Source organism: Biomphalaria glabrata, chromosome 7, assembly GCF_947242115.1.
Source record: "Biomphalaria glabrata chromosome 7, xgBioGlab47.1, whole genome shotgun sequence".
In the NCBI taxonomy this organism is placed as follows: domain Eukaryota; kingdom Metazoa; phylum Mollusca; class Gastropoda; family Planorbidae; genus Biomphalaria; species Biomphalaria glabrata.
In genome coordinates this window covers 32,600,639-32,617,938 of record NC_074717.1, presented here as the reverse complement: position 1 = coordinate 32,617,938, position 17,300 = coordinate 32,600,639, and the positions used below count along the sequence as shown (strand labels likewise).

Sequence of the window (17,300 nt, the reverse complement as noted above, 5' to 3'; positions counted from 1 at the left end):
GGTTAGGATATAATAATGTTCAACTCTGAAGGAACATCCAAAAATTTGTCCAACAAAACAAATGTGTAAACGGGATAGGGCTGATTTACACCAAATCTGCTTGTGTATGAACGACATTTGATCTCAGTTAATGTAGGTTTATATAATACACTCCGTATTATCCATTAGAAACTGTAAGATTTTCGAGGTCGTGTATATAGAGTGGACTTGTAGAACGAGCTTTCACTTAGAAAACAATGTTGACTAATATAATAGCACTAAACTCGAGCAAGATAATATAAAATAACGAATGTCATATTGCGACACCTGCTTAGCACATGTGCTGTCACATTTCAGTAGCTAGATTGATGTATGCAATTGGTTTAGCGGGCCATCAGCGTTGACTTTATATTGATCGATATTTAATCTAATCATAACTTCAATTTATATGTTCGTTGCATTTTGTTTTAATGCTCATCACTTGCCTCATACATTATTGATGATGTGCTTCATGGGATATGATTAGATAGATTGTACATTTGTTTCATTAAGGAGCAGTGCCCTTGAGAAGAGAACTATTATAGCGTTCATGCGCCCCTCTCTTCATAGTGTTATAAAGAGTAACGTTTTGACCACAAGGACGCTATGGTAGCAGAGGTTGAACTCATCTCAGATGGCACACAAGTTGCGTGTGTGGGTGTGTGTGTGTGTGTGTGTGTGTCTTTACCACATCCCCATTTTTGTTCTTCACACGTCTACCCTCTCGATAGACAGATGAATGTACTCGGGGAATCAGCGTCATTCATTTACCAGTGGAAACAAGAGTTTACAAACACAAGACTTACTGAGGCACAATGCTCACAAGTAGATTACATCGTGTTAGTAGCAGCGGTGGCGTATCTCAACCTTTTCCACCACGGGGAAGTTAGAAGGTGCCCACTAAAAACATCTTTTCAGTTGTCCAAGAATATCATCTCTTATAAAAATATAAAAATGCGCAGATTTTTTGGTCACATTGAAAAAAAAAAAGTTTCATAGCCTTGGGTGCGGACCCTATGCACGGGCCAGCTACGCCACTGAGTTGTTCCTTAGCCTGTGGCGTAGCTAGGGTGGGGAGGGGAGGGGAGAGAATTTGAAAGTCCCACCGGGCCCCCACCCGAATGAGTGTTTTTTTTTTTTTTACATTAAATATTAAATATTACGCAAAATGCTTAGGCTCCCAAAGAGGTCAAGCCCCCCCGGGCTTCGAAATGATGAAAAAATTCCTAGCTACGCCCCTGTCCTTAGCTGCTTGTTTCATTCTTGCCTAAAGTAGACTGATGAGCTTGTCCTTTTGATCAAACCGGTTTATCAAACTGCATTTCTTTCATGAGCAACTCGGGATATGAGCTAAAAATAGGTATCCCTATTCAACACATGTGACATCCGATAGAGTCGCTATTACTTTGTATTGTAAACTTTTTAGAAGACGCTTTCTCTGGTCGTAGCTGCTTGTTGATTTACTATCGACTAGCAGTCGACATGCAAGGAAGTACAGCTTACTTGTAGTACACACACATAACAGATTCGCACCAGACTGGGTCATGATCTAGGTCTAGAGCCAAGGTCAAACAAATGCACAGATTTTCTAATTCATTGATCTTACTGTGATATCCACGATGCAAATGTAGTCTAGAAACAAACGAACTGGACATAGAGTTCTTTAGGGGCGGGTCTATTCCTGTAGCGGTCCATGCGCCTGCAAATGTCACTTCTTATTGTTTATCTAACATGTCATCAAAAGTAGGATTCAAGTCCTGATTGTTCTTTTTTTTTTTTTTTTCCGCTACTCTGTGCATTAACTGTTGAGACGCGAGAAAGTGTTGTTGCATGTCTCTGCCCAGAACTTATTGATTGGCAGCTGATCTAATGACACTGACTTTAATATTTTTGTTCTGGAAATACGTTGATGTAATAAGTAACCTAAGCCTGGATTTATTTGCTCTTGAAAAACAACAACTAGAGCTCCCTATTTAAGCGAACTTATCTTTAGTCCAATCGAACATGGAAAGATGTCTTGCTGATTATTGAAACATACATCTTTCTTTCTTTCTTTCTTTCTTTCTTTCTTTCTATCTTCATTTTCTTTCTCTATCTTCATTTTCTTTCTGTCTTTCTTCATTTTCTTTCTTTCTATTCTTTCCTACTTTTTTTTCTTTCTTTCCTACTTCTTTTTCTTTCTTTCTTCCTTTTTTTCTTTTTTCCTTCCTTTTCTTTCTTTCTTTTCCTTTTCTTTCTTTCTTTCCTCCTTCTTTTTCTTTCTTGCTTTCTTTCTTTCTTTCTTTCTTTTTCTTTTCTTTCTTTCTTTCCTCCTTCTTTTCTTTCTTTCTTCCTTCCTTTTCTTTCTTTCTTCCTTTTCTTTCTTACTTCCTTTTCTTTCTTTCTTTCTTTCTTTTCTTCCTTCCTTTTCTTTCTTTCTTTCTTCCTTTTCTTTCTTTCTATCTATCTTCCTTCCTTTTTTCTCTCTTCCTTCATTTTCTTTCTTTCTTCCTTCCTTCCTTTTCTTTCTTTCTTCCTTCCTTTTCTTTTTGCCTTCCTTTCTCATTTCTTCTTTTTCTTATATAATACAGACGTTACTTCAAAAAAGAAGATGATTACGTCCTACGCGTCATGCATTTAGTCATGCATATTAACCAATGACTTAAATTCTGCCAAGTCACTGGTTTTCCTGGCTAGCTCAGGCAACCCATTCCATGCTCTAATAGCACTAGGGAAGTAGGAGTATTTGTACAAATTTGTCCTAGCATATGGGACGAGGAATGTGCCTTTATCTTTGTGTCTTTCAGAGTATTTTATTAAACTTTGTTTTTGTATTTGAAGATTATGGTTCAGTGTTTTATGTATGATTGCTACTTTACTTTTGAGCCTTCTGTCCTGAATTTTACTAAAGGTGTTACTCTAGTCAAATGTGAATATTCGTTTGTTATGAATCGCACTGCTCTATTTTTTGTCTGTTCTAGTTTCTTAATGTTTTCTTGAGTTGAGGGGTCCCAAACGGAGGATGCATATTCTATTATTGGCCTAACCAAGGTTAAATAACATTTTAATTTTATGTTCTTATTTGATTTATAGAAATTTCTTTTAATAAATCCTAATGCTTTGTTTGATTTTTTTGTAGTTTCATCAATATGTGGATTCCATGACAGTTTTTCATTTATTATTATAACACCTACGTATTTTGCGTTTTTAGTCTGTGTTACTGGTTTGCCATGAATAAGATAAGTGGAATTAATTTGTTTTAGTTTTTTTGTTACTCTTAACAACTGACATTTTTCTGGGTGGAAAGACATGCTCCAATTTGATTCCCATTTCTGTAATTCATCTAATTCTCTTTGTAAAATATCTGTGTCTTGTGTTGTTTTTATTGTTCTATATATTATGCAATCGTCTGCAAATAATCTGACTTTTGTTCCTGAAGTAATGCGATTTGGTAAATCATTTATGTAAATTAAAAATAGTAGTGGACCCAAGACTGTTCCTTGAGGTACACCTGAGTTTACTGTTATCGGTGTTGATTTAGAGCCATTTATTATTACAGTTTGTTCTCTCCCTATCAGAAAATCTTTAATCCACTGATGCAGTGGACCATTAATGCTGAAATATTTTAATTTTTTTAAGCAAACTATGGTGGTGAACTTTGTCAAAAGCCTTAGAAAAATCTAGTAAGATAGCATCTATTTGTTCACTATTATCTAAACCTTTTGAAAAATCATCAATTAGTCCTATTAGTTGTGTTTCACATGATCTATATTTCCTAAAGCCATGTTGGTATGGTGTGAGGACATTATGTTTGTCTAAGTGGTTTATGATGTTGCTACATATTATGTGTTCTAGGATTTTACATGTGATGCTGGTAAGTGATACTGGTCTGTAGTTTCCTGGGTCAGATTTTTCTCCTTTTTTAAATAGGGGGGTGACATTAGCTTCTTTCCAGTCCTTTGGTACTCTGCCCTGGTTAAGTGAAGCCTGAAAGAGTATTTTGAAAACTGGGGCTAGCTCATTGCTTAGTTCTTTGAGTAATCTAGCTGGAATACCATCAGGTCCAGAAGCTTTATTTGGTTTGGTGTTGGCTAATAGTTTTTGAATTCCATTTTCTTGTACTACTATATCTTCTATGTTGTCTACTTGGTTCAAATTCAGTAATATGTCTTTGTCTCCTGGGGCTGAGAATGCTGATGCAAAGTAGGATGTTTGCTTTAGTTTCATTATCATTATGTATTATGTTATGTTCATCTTTTAATGGCGCTATGCCTGTTGTTTCCATTTTCTTAGACTTAATGTATGACCATAGGTTTTTGTTGTTATCTATAGATATTACATTCTTTATGTATTCACTCTGCAGCTGTCTGCTTACTTTTTGGGTTAAGTGTTTAATTTTTATATACTTTTTGTAAACTCTTTCTGCATTAGTTTCTTTAAATTTTCTATATATGTTTTCCTTCTGTTTACAAAGCTTCTTTAGTCTATTATTAAACCAGCATTTATTTATTTTGTTTGATGTGTATTTAGTTGGTATATGATTTTCTATAATGCTTTTAAGATGGTTTTTAATGAAATTCCAGAGGTCATCGACTAGTTGGTTAATGTCTTTTTCTAATAAGAATGTTTGTTGAAAGTTTAATGCAGCTTGGTGTAGTTGTGTTAGGTTACATTTATTCCAGAGTAAGATTTTTCTTTTGGGTTTTGTATTGGCTACTGCTTTTATCTGACTGTGTATTGTATCAATGTACTTTTTCTTTCTTCCTTCCTTTTCTTCCTTCCTTCCTTTTCTTTCTTCCTTCCTTCCTTTTCTTTCTTTCTTCTTTCCTTTTCTTTCTTTCTTTCTTCCTTCCTTTTCTTTCTTTCTTTCTTTCTCATTGTATCAATGTACTTTTTCTTTCTTTCTTTCTTTCTTTCTTTCTTTCTTTCTTTCTTTCTCATTGTATCAATGTACTTTTTCTATGTCCACTTTTCATTCATATATATCAAGGTAGATGTTTCTGTTTAATTCTCTCTCTCTTATGTTCTGTTATCTAATAGCTCCTGCTAATACACCATCAAGACCTGTTACATTAGCATCAGAATGTTTGACTTAATGAGTGCCTTATTAACATAATGAATCATTGGAGTAAGCTCAACTCAAGTGATTATATGATTTGAGCTATCATGAGAGCACCAGCAAAATGAAAGCCAGCATACATTACACTTATGTTTAAGCTTTGGCTTGGAAAGCAATTATAGAACGAGCCATCTGTTGGTTATATGAATGGCAGTAGGTGGCTTAGAAGGCTTGGCATTATACTGTGGACTTATCATTCAGGATTGAACCTTTACCCCAGGGTATATAGGAAAAAAACTCCACAGTCATAGTTGGTAGATATACAATAAGTTACTAAGATTGGTACTATTCTCTGTGGGAATATATAGTTGTTGCATTGGTCTTGGGTGTTGAAAATGTCTTCTATTTTTTTCAGACTTTAAAATCTGATCAGGCAATATCCAACTGTGTTCCAAGGGTTCTAGTATTGTTGTATTCTAGTATTCTTTTTGAAATAGAAGAATTGAATTTCCCAAGTTGAAATAATAAACCAGAGAATGTACACAATAAATAACAAGACATTCAAAGAAGTCAACTTAAAAGTAAGCTTGAAACTTATATACTCAATGAACTGAGTGTTACATTGAAACCAGCTCATTACTTCTATTTATAGTTTTCTCAAACTCAGAAATCAAAGTTGACAAATCTTCTCTGACTGCTATTTGTATTTTTAAAGGGATTTTGAGTTGCTTACACTTGTGGGTGTTTTTGTCTCATGAGCTCATTTTTTGTTGGAAATTTGGTCTGATCTTCTGATCTCATGTAATGCAATAGTAGGAAACCTTTATTTCTTTCAACTGTTCTATAACTCTGACAAGTACAGCTGCTTTAAACAGCTTGAAATGTTTCACATTGCATAATGATGTGTGTAGAGATATTGGGTGTTTCTATTTTTTTTTGTCTATTCTAATGTGCTGTCGCTTTTGTATTTATTTATTTGAGTGTGTTGGATTGTTAGCACTTACATGTTAATGCCACTATGTTGTTCATACTCTCACTTTCTTTGTTCACTTTGGTCCACTTAAGGTATTCATTTTTTATCATATAACTCAAAAGAGAAGATAATTACATCCTAAGCATATTGTAATGACACAATAGTAAGACGTGTAGAAGTTGGGTTTAATTGGGTATTTCCTTAGTGACGTGGAAATACCCAATTAAACCCAACTTCTACGCCTCTTACTATTGTGTCATTACAGTATCCATGTGTCAATCTAGTCATGCATGTTAATCAGTGACTTAAACTCTGCTAAGTGATTGATTTTCCTGGCTAATTTAGGCTACCCCTTCCATGCTCTAACTGCACTTGAGAAGAATGAGCACCTGTACAAATTTGTCCTAGTCTATGGAGTAAGAAATGTGCCTTTAAATGTGCTTATTTACTTTGTAATCATCATATCTGAAAGGCATTCACCTTTCTACCACAGGAAAATTTACTTGATGGGTAACGCATAAATGTATAGTTGCACAAGTCGTTTAATGGGTCAAGAGGATGTTTGAAAATCATCAATCCTGTTTATTTGTGTGTGTGTGCTATATTTCAACTGAAAATTATGTCCCCTATTATTTATTTCAGGTGCTACTGGTATATTTCTCAAGCTGCTGATGCCACTTAGTTTGCTGCCTATATTAGGGCACATCATTTTTCATGTGACACTGGTAGCCATAGCTTCAAAAGAGAATCCATATGGCAGCATGTTCCATAATTGTAAGTCATAATTGATTTATCTTGATGTGCAATGAGTTTTTAACTGATACTTTTATCTTTCAACATTCATTTATAAAAACATACACTCAATTGTTGATTTTTTAAATTTCTTTTTTACAGGCTCTTTTAAAGAAAGCTTATGTCGACAGATAGGTTTTCAGAGGTAAATTGATGTTAAATGAAATGTTTCCATATTTAACAAATTTCATTTTAACAAATGAGGACTAGGAAATTATTTATATTGTACTCTTATTGTGAACAGGTTGGACAAAGCTAGCATACCAACAGTCATCAGGCTTATCATACCTGATGTGGTTGTGTTCATTACCTCTCTGGTGGTGCTTGTGGCTTCACTGAAGATAACCAGGCAGACATCACTTATCTCTGGAACAGAGATGGAGATTCCCTTTGCACCTGTCATCAAAAGCAAGCATGGTCATGGCTACTGGAAGACCTTTCTTCACTTAATAACCAATATTACTCTATTAATAGCTGGTGTTATTTGGCCTTCAGTGTTTGGAGGGGTAGGTATTATTTCCTTCTCTTTTCATTTAGCATAAACTACCATACAATGATCATGACATTGTACCAGTCAAACAAACATTTGCAAGAAAAAAGAGTTTGTCCCTTGGATTGAAGTTATTTGTATATACCATTCAGCTCTAATGTGTCTGACATTTGTTTGATAGATTTAAATTGTTCTATTACCTATAGTTTTCATTAATTTTTTATTTTAGACGAGAAAAGTCCCTGATACTATTTCTTGGTTTATCAATCTGCACAGGTGTATTTCATAACATTTCTTATTGTCATCACCCTGTGGGGATGCTACAAACCCATGGGGAAAAAGTTTGGCTTTGTGCAGAGAGTGTTGCTCTTCTACACAGGCTCTCACATTCTCCTCCTGCACCTTTATCAGTTCCAGTTTTTTCAGGCAGAGTTACCTCCAGACAATTTTGTTGCCAGGTGAGAGTTTTACTTGAAAAAATTGCCATTCAGGGTTTAATCAATGTAGCCTCTTTAAAGTTAAAAAATAATCAGTGTTTTTATTACAGACACGGTATGAAGTATGAAAAATTGGAACAGATTTAGCACATACACCAAATATTTTACAGATTGCCAATTCACTGGCTAAAAATTAAGGAAACTAAAAGCTACAAATGAACAAAACTCAAGCTACGAACTATTACAGTACAAGGAATGTTTCATGAAAGGAACTGGGACCTCTTCTAAGGAATACCAATAACATTTTAGATTTCATGAAATTGTTATATTTATTTTAATAAATGAAATAAATTATGTTTCTATTTCCTTAGACTACTGGGGCTAACTGGTGTCGTCTATACAGACTGCTCTAATGTGGACAGCCTGTACTTCCATCCCAACTTGCGATGGTCCATTTTCCTGAACCCAGCCATTCTACTTGTGCTTTATTGGGTGCTGGCTGTCTACTTTAGGCATCCATTATCAAAAAATAAAGTATGTTTTATTTGATCTCCCCACTTTTAAATATGTATAAAAGCAATTGTTTTTGGATGTATAATGTACTGTACAGTTTTTATGTTTGAATTCTCCAACTCTCTGTTTTCAAAACTTAAATGTTTATTTACAGTGCATTTCAAAGATGCTCTAAATAATTACTATTTATATACTTTTTTTTTCTGAGTTGAGTTTTGAGCCTAATGAAACAAAACTCTGATGGAAAAAATTTTTTTTTTCAAGGACTTGCTGGTGCAAAATTTTTTTTTTTTATTATGGAAAATTTTGAACATTGATTTTCTCTGTAATAGAAATGAACCAATGCAGTTGCAGTAAATATAATTAATTTTGTAGCAATTTTTAATAGATTTTCTTCACACAGTAAGCTGAAAGTTTCTAAAGGCTTTTTATTGCTCCCAAATTTTTAGGAATTCATTCATTCCAGTCTGAAATATACTATCAACAATATAGAAAAAATAGATTTTGGGAAAAACTGTGGTTTGCTTAAAGTCCATTCTTTATCATCATCTTTTTAGGAGTTGACTGTGTCTGACCATGTTACGTTATTGATGCAGACTCTTCCCAGAAATCACTTTTACCTTTTCAGGAAGCTATGGTCCTTCCTCAGAATAGTGTAGCATAGACCTCTGTCTTAATAGTGCTATCTGGACATCCAAAAAGCAGCATAAAATGACAGGGTTTCAATACATGCAAGTGAAAGAAAACTGGGTTTTTCTTACGTATGATCAGTTATAACTTATTATATATTTTGAAAAGCTTAGTAGAATTATTATTAGAAAATAAATACAAGATAAAAGTGAGTAAATTCTTCAGAACTGAATGGCTGTTGTTGTTTGATACTTAACAGGATTAGATTATCTACATTAATTAGACATTTCTAAGGAATTCCCTTTTTTTTTAAAAAAAATTCTAAGTGCTTTATTTTTACCATGTATTAAATAACATTCATTTATGGTTTAAAATTTGTTACTTAGTTCTAACTGAAAACTATCCTTAATCTAACTTCAGTCTGCCCACGAGGAGCACAGAATGTCAGTCATGCTCTCTATCAATCCAGAAAGACAGGTATTCCTTCATCAAAGACAGGATGAGGTTGGCTAGAATTTTTTCCCTATTTTTTACATTGTTCATCATATTTGATGTTGTAACTTTCTTTACATCAGCCTAAATTCATTACATTGAAATCGTAAAATTGTTTTAAAAAAAACAACGAAACAGGATCTTAAAACTATTTATTTTGAAATAGGTTTAAAAAAAAGTACAGGCTTTAAGTGAACAAAATGAATGTAGGAGTAGTTTTATCAAACTATTTGATGAAATAAAGAATGTAAGCTAGATCTTTTGGACACTTTTTCTTAAATTACAATAAAATCTTTAAAATCATTTTTCTAAGTCAGATCTTAAGAAATTATTAAAATTTTATTTGATAACATATTGCATAAATGAAAAAGTGTAAACTATCAAAAAAAAAAATGAAGCAAATGATAAGGATACAATTGTGCACAAGTACCATACAATAAATTCTGTGACCAGTGTATAGATTTATAATTCTTTTTTTAATGTGCGCGCATTCTAAAAGGTCGTTCGTATTTATTTGCCCCAACATTTATATTTCTTAGGAAGTTGTCTTTTATATTCTGTGAAGTAAAGTTGATGAAAGGAAAATGTTTTTTTTTTGCGTTTGAATGTTATTTTAAATGCTTAAAGTAGGATCATGTTTTAATTTTCTGAAATGTATTTTGGATTATTAATCCCCCGTAAGATTATTATTATCTTGTAAAACATCATTTTTGCTTTCTTTTTTTTTTCTTATAAATAAGTACACTTTTAGTAGATTTCTAAGTACTCTCCTCTACCCTCTTATTGTACTGATTTATTGATCTGTTTTTGGACCCATTGTCCTCCCTAAAATAATTATTCTGGAGTAAACTTACAGCAAGTATAATTAAATCTTGGCTTATTTGTGGCTTACTTTTAATCTATCAAATTACAAGGGTAGATGTTTTCATGTTTTTATTTATTTTTTTTAGTCCTAAACACACAATAATGTTTAACACTCTAGTCTTTCATTGAAAATAAGTGAATGGCATTTTGGAATGCCCATTGACTTTATTCATGGTTTTCTCTGTTTGGCTGCAGCCGTAGTTCAAAAAGATTTACATATGTTGAATTAGTATTTCATTTATATTAAATCCTTTGCATACTGCACACCTCTTTTGTATTTTTCATTTCTTGTTATGAAATCAAAATACACAATTAACTGAAAGACAGGTTAAAAAAAAATCTATTTTGATATTTAAGTTCTCCTTTTTTTGTGTTTCTTGTTGTTGACAATCTGACATCTGTACAAAACTTGTACTGCGAAGCAAGTTAGCAAATGTGTTGATTACTTTTTGTTTATTATAATTTGAGAAGGCCTGTTCTTTTTGGATAGAAAGGAGGAAAAAAAACTAAAGCTGTTGCATTCTATCTGAGCATTCTACATATAAATCTTTTTTTTTTCTCACTTCTCAGATTGAGTGGAATGATGAAAAACAACATTTTGACACTGAGGTATTTGGGTTTAGAAATGCTGAATGAATTTTACTTGAAGTGATTTTGAATGTTAAAAATTGTACACCCTCTTTCCATTTGAAGTCCTACCATTACTTAACTCCTCCCTCAGACAGAGATATTCTTATGGCAAATTGATGATTTGACTTATGCAGCTCAATTACAGTATCCAGATTTCCCCTTCAGAGACTTTTTTTTTTATGGAAATGGGATGTAATTTTGATGTGTGCATGTTGTTTTCAGATTTCATTTTCATTGTCCTTGTTAATATTCATTGAGGCTATGAAGATCAGAAATTCAAATATAATGGCTTAGATCTTGTTTGAAAAGAACAGCTTTTCATTATTTTTCCTATTGCTATCTAGACAAACTCATGAAATAGCTTCTTTGATTGTGTCTTAATTAAAACTGAAAGTAATAAGTTCAGGAGCCAAAGCTTTACATATTTTTAACTAACCACTTGTCCACAGTGGGAAGAACCCAAGCGCTGTATAGACAGCGAGGTAGAGTACTGAGAATGGTTTTACTTCAGTTTTTTTTTTCTATATCCCTGTAGGTCAGACTGACAACAAACTTATTATGTCTGCTCAAATTGTCAGTTTCAAATTGCCTCCTTTGTGTTCTAACCTTTTTATTGCTCAGTTATTTTTCACCTGTAGAGCTACCTCATAAAATAACATTGTTTTGCATTGAATCATTCAAAATCATCTTTTTTTTACAAAAAGAGCCAGAAAGTGTTGTTGATCTCATATTAACAAAGTATGCAGGTTGCTGTGTTATGCCCTGTTCATAATGAATGCTTTAATGTTCTTTAATTGCTTGATATTATCCTTAAGTTTCAACTCTAGTTTGACAGTTAATTTCTGTGGACATTATGAATTGAAAACATTTCCAAAAGATGATCACAATTGATATCTAAATATTGTTCTTAATTCTAATTCTTTGTCCAAATTTGATATGCTGGATACATCTTGTTCTTAACAAGTATTTTGCTGCAACAGATTCTCTGCTGTAATAAAATATTTTGCAGTTAGTTAAAATTTGGAGGGCATTGTAAAGTATTGTTGAAAGTAATTTCCCTTTGTTTATTAGTTAAAGACAAAATCAGTTTTCTTGTTATTTTCAAATGTTATGTTACACATTAGTTGTTTTTTTTTAAATTCAGTTTCTAAGGTTATTAGTAATAAGTCTAGACAAGGTTTTTTTTTAGAGTATCTACTTTGTTTATTGAAATACTTTCTCATAAGCTCATGGACTTGTATGTGCTTTAAAGAAAGTTGATTTCAGAAATATGAATTAATTGCAAACATTGTTTCTTATGATCCATTTTTCAGCCAATTCTGACAAGAGTGTTTTTTTGTTGTTGTTTTTTTTACATTTAAGGATATTGTTGGACAGGACAATTTTATTCTGAAATGTGTATCTGAATCCCATTCTAAAATTATTTTATTTAATCATGAAAACTAATTCCCTCATCCTCACAGGTACAATGCTTATCTTAAACAATTCAGACTTTTTGATGTACACTTACTTAGTTCCTCCCTAATCAGTTTTTACCTTGGAAATCCATGTTTCTATTATTTGCAGCATGTCAGTTATGTCAACCTGTCACTAATCTGTGGAAAAAGTTTTGCACTAAATAAAAGTTGCATCATGATGCACCAAACAAAAAACAAAAATACAACTAACAAATGTTTTTTCCAAATTGGTTTAATTTTTTGACATGTAAGAAAAGTTTTCATCTACCGTTGGACTAAAACCAAGTTTTATTATTAACATTTTTTTTCAATTTTTTCTTCTTATCAAGAGCTCAAGAAATGAGAGTCACTTTATACTACTCACTTCCTAGTATATTCTTTTACATATCTTTCAATGCTACTCTGAGTTTCTTTGCTTTTCTTTAACCTTCAGTATCCAAAAGTCAGCTCTAAGCTACAACTATACAAGGGAATTTCAGACTTTGTTTTGGCCTTTTCTGTAAAAAAAAATATCATAGAACTATTTATTTCAATATGGTCATTGAAACTTGTTAGCTGTAACTTACAACAAAGTATCTTACATAATTCTTGTAACTACAGACAGGAAGTATGGTGTTTTCGGGATCGTCCAATGGAGATATGGACCCAGGTGAAGATGAGGTGAGGCTCACCAGCTTATCTGGCATTTTATCAGATATTTCTCATCTATTAATCTGGCTATGTAGTTAGTTTATTTACTAAATAGTGCTGTTTATTGGCTGTTGTAATTGTGTGGATTTTCACTTTTTTTTTTCTAACACAGTTTGCTGTTTGTTTCACATTTCTTTGACAAAATACAAATTTGTGTAGGTTTGTGCATGCTCATTAATATATCTAGTTGTTGAGATTAGAAGGCTAGCTGTTTTGCAGTTTGACTTTTTTAAATAGATATTTAGTCTTTTAACTTTCTTTTTGCTTGCTACTCACCTTTGTTTAATACTAATTGTCAGTCTATGTGTGTTTTTAAATAGATCATCAGTGTTATCATTGTGCTAATAGCATTTAAAGAATTCTGCAGTTCTTTTTTTTTTTTTTTTTTTTTTTTTTATTATTGCCCAATTGTTGGTGGAAAATAACAACATTTAGCTTTAGCTTGAATTTCTTATCTTGACATTTGCATTTTTTTGTGTTGACTTCATCAATAAAACTAGTCAATTCAGTATGCTTTTTTTCATATTGTTGCAGTAGTATTGTTTGTTAGTTTCAGCTCTTAATGCTAATAAAATCAAACTACTTAAATAAATCTCTTTATTTTACTCAGTTCTCTCTAGTGTAGTTTATGAAATTCTCTTATTAAACTGTATATTCTTTATACATGAAAATCTTTGAAATTAATTGCCTTAAAATATTCCTCACCATAATCTGTTTTTTTTTCTGACGTTTAAGGATTTTTGTTAAGTTTAAAAGATATTACTTTCTTTTGGAAATGATTTCTGAAAAATGCAGACAAAAAGGTCATATTGAAGAATGAGTAAGATAGCTGACCCAGCTTAGGCCTACTAGTTAGATATTCTTTCTTCTTCTCATTTTAAGTTGGAGCGTTCAGATGACTAGATCAGTATATGAGATGAATTGCGCAGTGGTTTCTAAATCAGGGAGCTCTCCATATAGTTTTCTTTCTGTTGGGGTGTTTTTTGGAGCCCATGTCTTGTACGGACCACTTGGTAAAGAGAGCAGTTTTGAAGGACATGGTCAGCATTCTCTGGTGGCACTCCACATGGGCAGATTTCACTGTTTAGGCATTGATCTTGTTGGGTTAGCTTATAATAGGCATTACTATTTAGATGAATGGGATGCTTTGCTCAGGATTGATTTAAAATCTCATTTTCATTATTTCCCTTTCCTTCACTTCAGTTTATCTATGGGTCTCAAAGTTATTTGGTTTGATATTTTAAATTACTGTGCTGCAGTTGTCACTTTCATGAGCCAGTCATTCTGACTTCTTAAAATTTTGTTGTGATAGGTTCTGGACAAAACGTTTTTAGTGCAAGGATAAATTCTAACAGCTGCGATTTTTAATATTGATAATTATGTTTTAACTTATCTACTCTAAGCTTAAGTACTTTAATGCTCAAAATGTCTTTTTCATTTATTTCAGTACTAACCTAACAAAAAAAAAAACTATCATTATTAAACCAATTTAGAATTTTAAAAAATACATCTAAGTCATAATAGTACATTATTATTAGTCAAATGTCTGTGTGTTGCAATGTCTTGTTGGCCTTCTCCTTGTTTTAAGTTTAAATTATTTTGTTAGCCTTTGTTTTAGTTGTGAAGTATCATTAAATTCTTCTGAACCCATCAGTCTTAGTTCAACAGTGTATCAAAGATTTGATTCTTAAAAGTTTGAATAGCATAGCATTCTTGTCCACTGTACTAGCAACTATTTAAGGTAATCCTTGCATGCAATGTTTTAGGATAGCTTTTTCTGCACTTTTTCTTTTCTTAAAGAAAGCCAATAAAAAGTATTGTTACTTTTTTTTTTTAAGCACTGGTCACATATACACCTATACTTTTCAAAATCAAAAGATCAAACATGAATGACTTTATTACAAAGCATTTGTTTAACAAAGTAGATCATAATATTCTAAAAGTACTTTAGGCTGTCCCAGCAGGCAATAAATGAATAGCTTTGAAATATGAAAAAACTTAATTAAAAGAAAAACCTAGCTAGAGTTGAATTTAAATTTAGTTGGAATATAATGCTAACAAAATAGAAAATGCTTTAGAAGTGTACAACAGTGAGATAATAAATGGTATGTAAAAATTGTACCCTAACCCAAAAAAAAAAAAGCTCTATTTAGGCTGATTATAAGAAAACAGAATGCTATTTTTAAAATGAATTAACCATTTTTAATTTTGTAAAGTAAAAAAAAAATAATTGACTCATTTAATGTAAAATGTCAATATAAAAGTGGAAAAATTGTAGCCAGCTTCAGTCTTATGTTGTTTGTTGTGGTGTTGTTGCTATAGCATGACTTGTCTATTTTGCTGTTGTAGAGCTCAATAACAAAATGATACTGGCAGGTTTTAGTGTTTATATTAGGAAGATGGTAGTTCTGCCATTGTATGATTTGAAGGTAAAGTAGACTTTATTTATTTCTACCTTTTTTTTTTGAGGGGGGGGGATGGGAGAAGGAGGGATGACAACAGGTAAACTGCATGGTTTTCACTCTTGGCATATGCATGTTATATGTTTTTAATGTCTTTGTTTTTAATGGAATGCTTCTTAAATGTGTAAGATATTCCTGGTGTTAAAATACAATCAGACCTCTCTAAAATCCAGAATTATATATTGTTTGTTTTTAAAGAATAATTGTGTCTTTTTTTTTAACTATGTAGGCAGAATAATTGAAGCATTAACTTTGCATTGCTGATATTTATTGAAAGGGGTATGCAATATTTTAATCAAAGGAGACTTTCAAATGCTGACTCCTCCATTCACATGCATGCTTTAAATTAAACATTGAGTAATTTCAAAGTGAATAGGTCCATCTTAAAGGAGCTTCAGTAAGTCAGTAACTAGATGCATGTTTTATCAGAAAACAAAAAATACCAACATGTTAAATATATGGAGGTTTGACTGGTGTGTAGAAATGTGTTCATTTTTGTTTGCTTCTGTAAACTGCAGAAAAAAATACATCACATTTTTGCCAATCTCAATATTATTGCTTTAAAGTTGATTTAATTGTAAACAATTATTATTATTATTTTTCTTTTTTTTGCTTGTTCAATTCAATAATGACATGAATACCTTCACAGCCAGGCCGTCCATCTACTCCTGAGGTGAATGAACTTCAATGTATATGTATTTATGCTTAGCATTAACAACAAACTGCTTCCTTTTCCTTTTGTGTGTTGAATGTTTGCAAGTTCGTTTGTGTATTGTCATGGAGATGTCCCCCCCCCCACACCAATCGTACTTTCACACATTCTAATAATTCATAAAGAAGGGAGTTCAATTGAGCTGATCAAAATGTGAAAATGAAGCAAAAACAAAAAGAAAATAACACAGGACAAAAGTTGAACAGAAGTATCTCCAAGTGTTCATTACAGTTTGATTCAAATTTTTTTGTTTAAAGAGAGTTTAGATATATTGATTACATCACTTGGAAACATCATTGTAGATAGAAAAAAAAAGTATTCAAGCTAGAAAAACATTTTTTTTTAATATTCACATTTAGTCATTCTATAATTCAATTGAAATAAATATTATAAATATAAAAGTCAATAAATATTATTGGTTAAAAAAAGTTTTTAATGCTACAATTTGTATTGAAAAGCTGAAATTGTCTGCTCCCATTAATAAGTCTTATAATGGAAACAATCCTGTTTTTATTTTATACATATAACTTACTTTGCTCCTGGACATGCTAATGGAACCAACTGTTTGCCAGTAGATTTATGTTTGGTTACGCTGGTCGTAAGATAATTTATTTCAGATCTAGTTGTCACATTCCAACGTTGCATGATGACCAACTGGTTCACTTGAATAACTACTGGCATGTTTTAGTCCATTTCCAAGACTTGGAACCACTTTGAAATGTCAGCATTACAACAGCATGTGTGTGTGTACATTGTTATGGATGAAGAGTTCAAATATATCCACTTAATGACTCTATCTTTTGTACCAGTTTCAGATTCCAAATGGCATTACTTTTGTCAATGAGCATGCAACTATGAGAACTCTCTTTATATATACCTTCAAAAGTGTCCTCTTTAACAGCATGCATCCTGTTCCTCAAAGATATTATTGCATTACATCTTGTTTCATTCTAATCAGCTTAGAATTAATGATTATTTATCAAATAATTCATATCATTCTGCATGTTAACCAAAAATGACTAAATAATTTAGAAGACATCTCAGCATTAAAGAAATTTGAATGCACCCAGAATGACCCAATGAGTGCCTGATGAAGTATTTT

The 17,300-nt window shown here is 32.1% G+C and overlaps 1 protein-coding gene across 11 annotated transcripts in view; it reads left to right on the top strand.

The window, feature by feature from the left end:
- Positions 1–17,300, top strand: part of LOC106069340 (piezo-type mechanosensitive ion channel component 2-like) — a 90,429-nt gene that overhangs the window by 12,264 nt on the left and 60,865 nt on the right. For 3 of the 11 annotated variants that reach the window (XM_056035333.1, XM_056035329.1, XM_056035326.1), the window contains exons 4-13: positions 6,672–6,803; positions 6,924–6,966; positions 7,066–7,327; positions 7,588–7,769; positions 8,120–8,282; positions 9,312–9,395; positions 10,818–10,856; positions 11,327–11,359; positions 12,935–12,994; positions 16,136–16,159. In XM_056035333.1, the coding sequence (XP_055891308.1) occupies positions 6,672–6,803; positions 6,924–6,966; positions 7,066–7,327; positions 7,588–7,769; positions 8,120–8,282; positions 9,312–9,395; positions 10,818–10,856; positions 11,327–11,359; positions 12,935–12,994; positions 16,136–16,159 (1,022 nt within the window). The remainder of the gene's footprint in view (positions 1–6,671; positions 6,804–6,923; positions 6,967–7,065; positions 7,328–7,587; positions 7,770–8,119; positions 8,283–9,311; positions 9,396–10,817; positions 10,857–11,326; positions 11,360–12,934; positions 12,995–16,135; positions 16,160–17,300) is intronic. The other 8 variants (XM_056035328.1, XM_056035327.1, XM_056035331.1 and 5 more) reach the window with 8 other exon arrangements.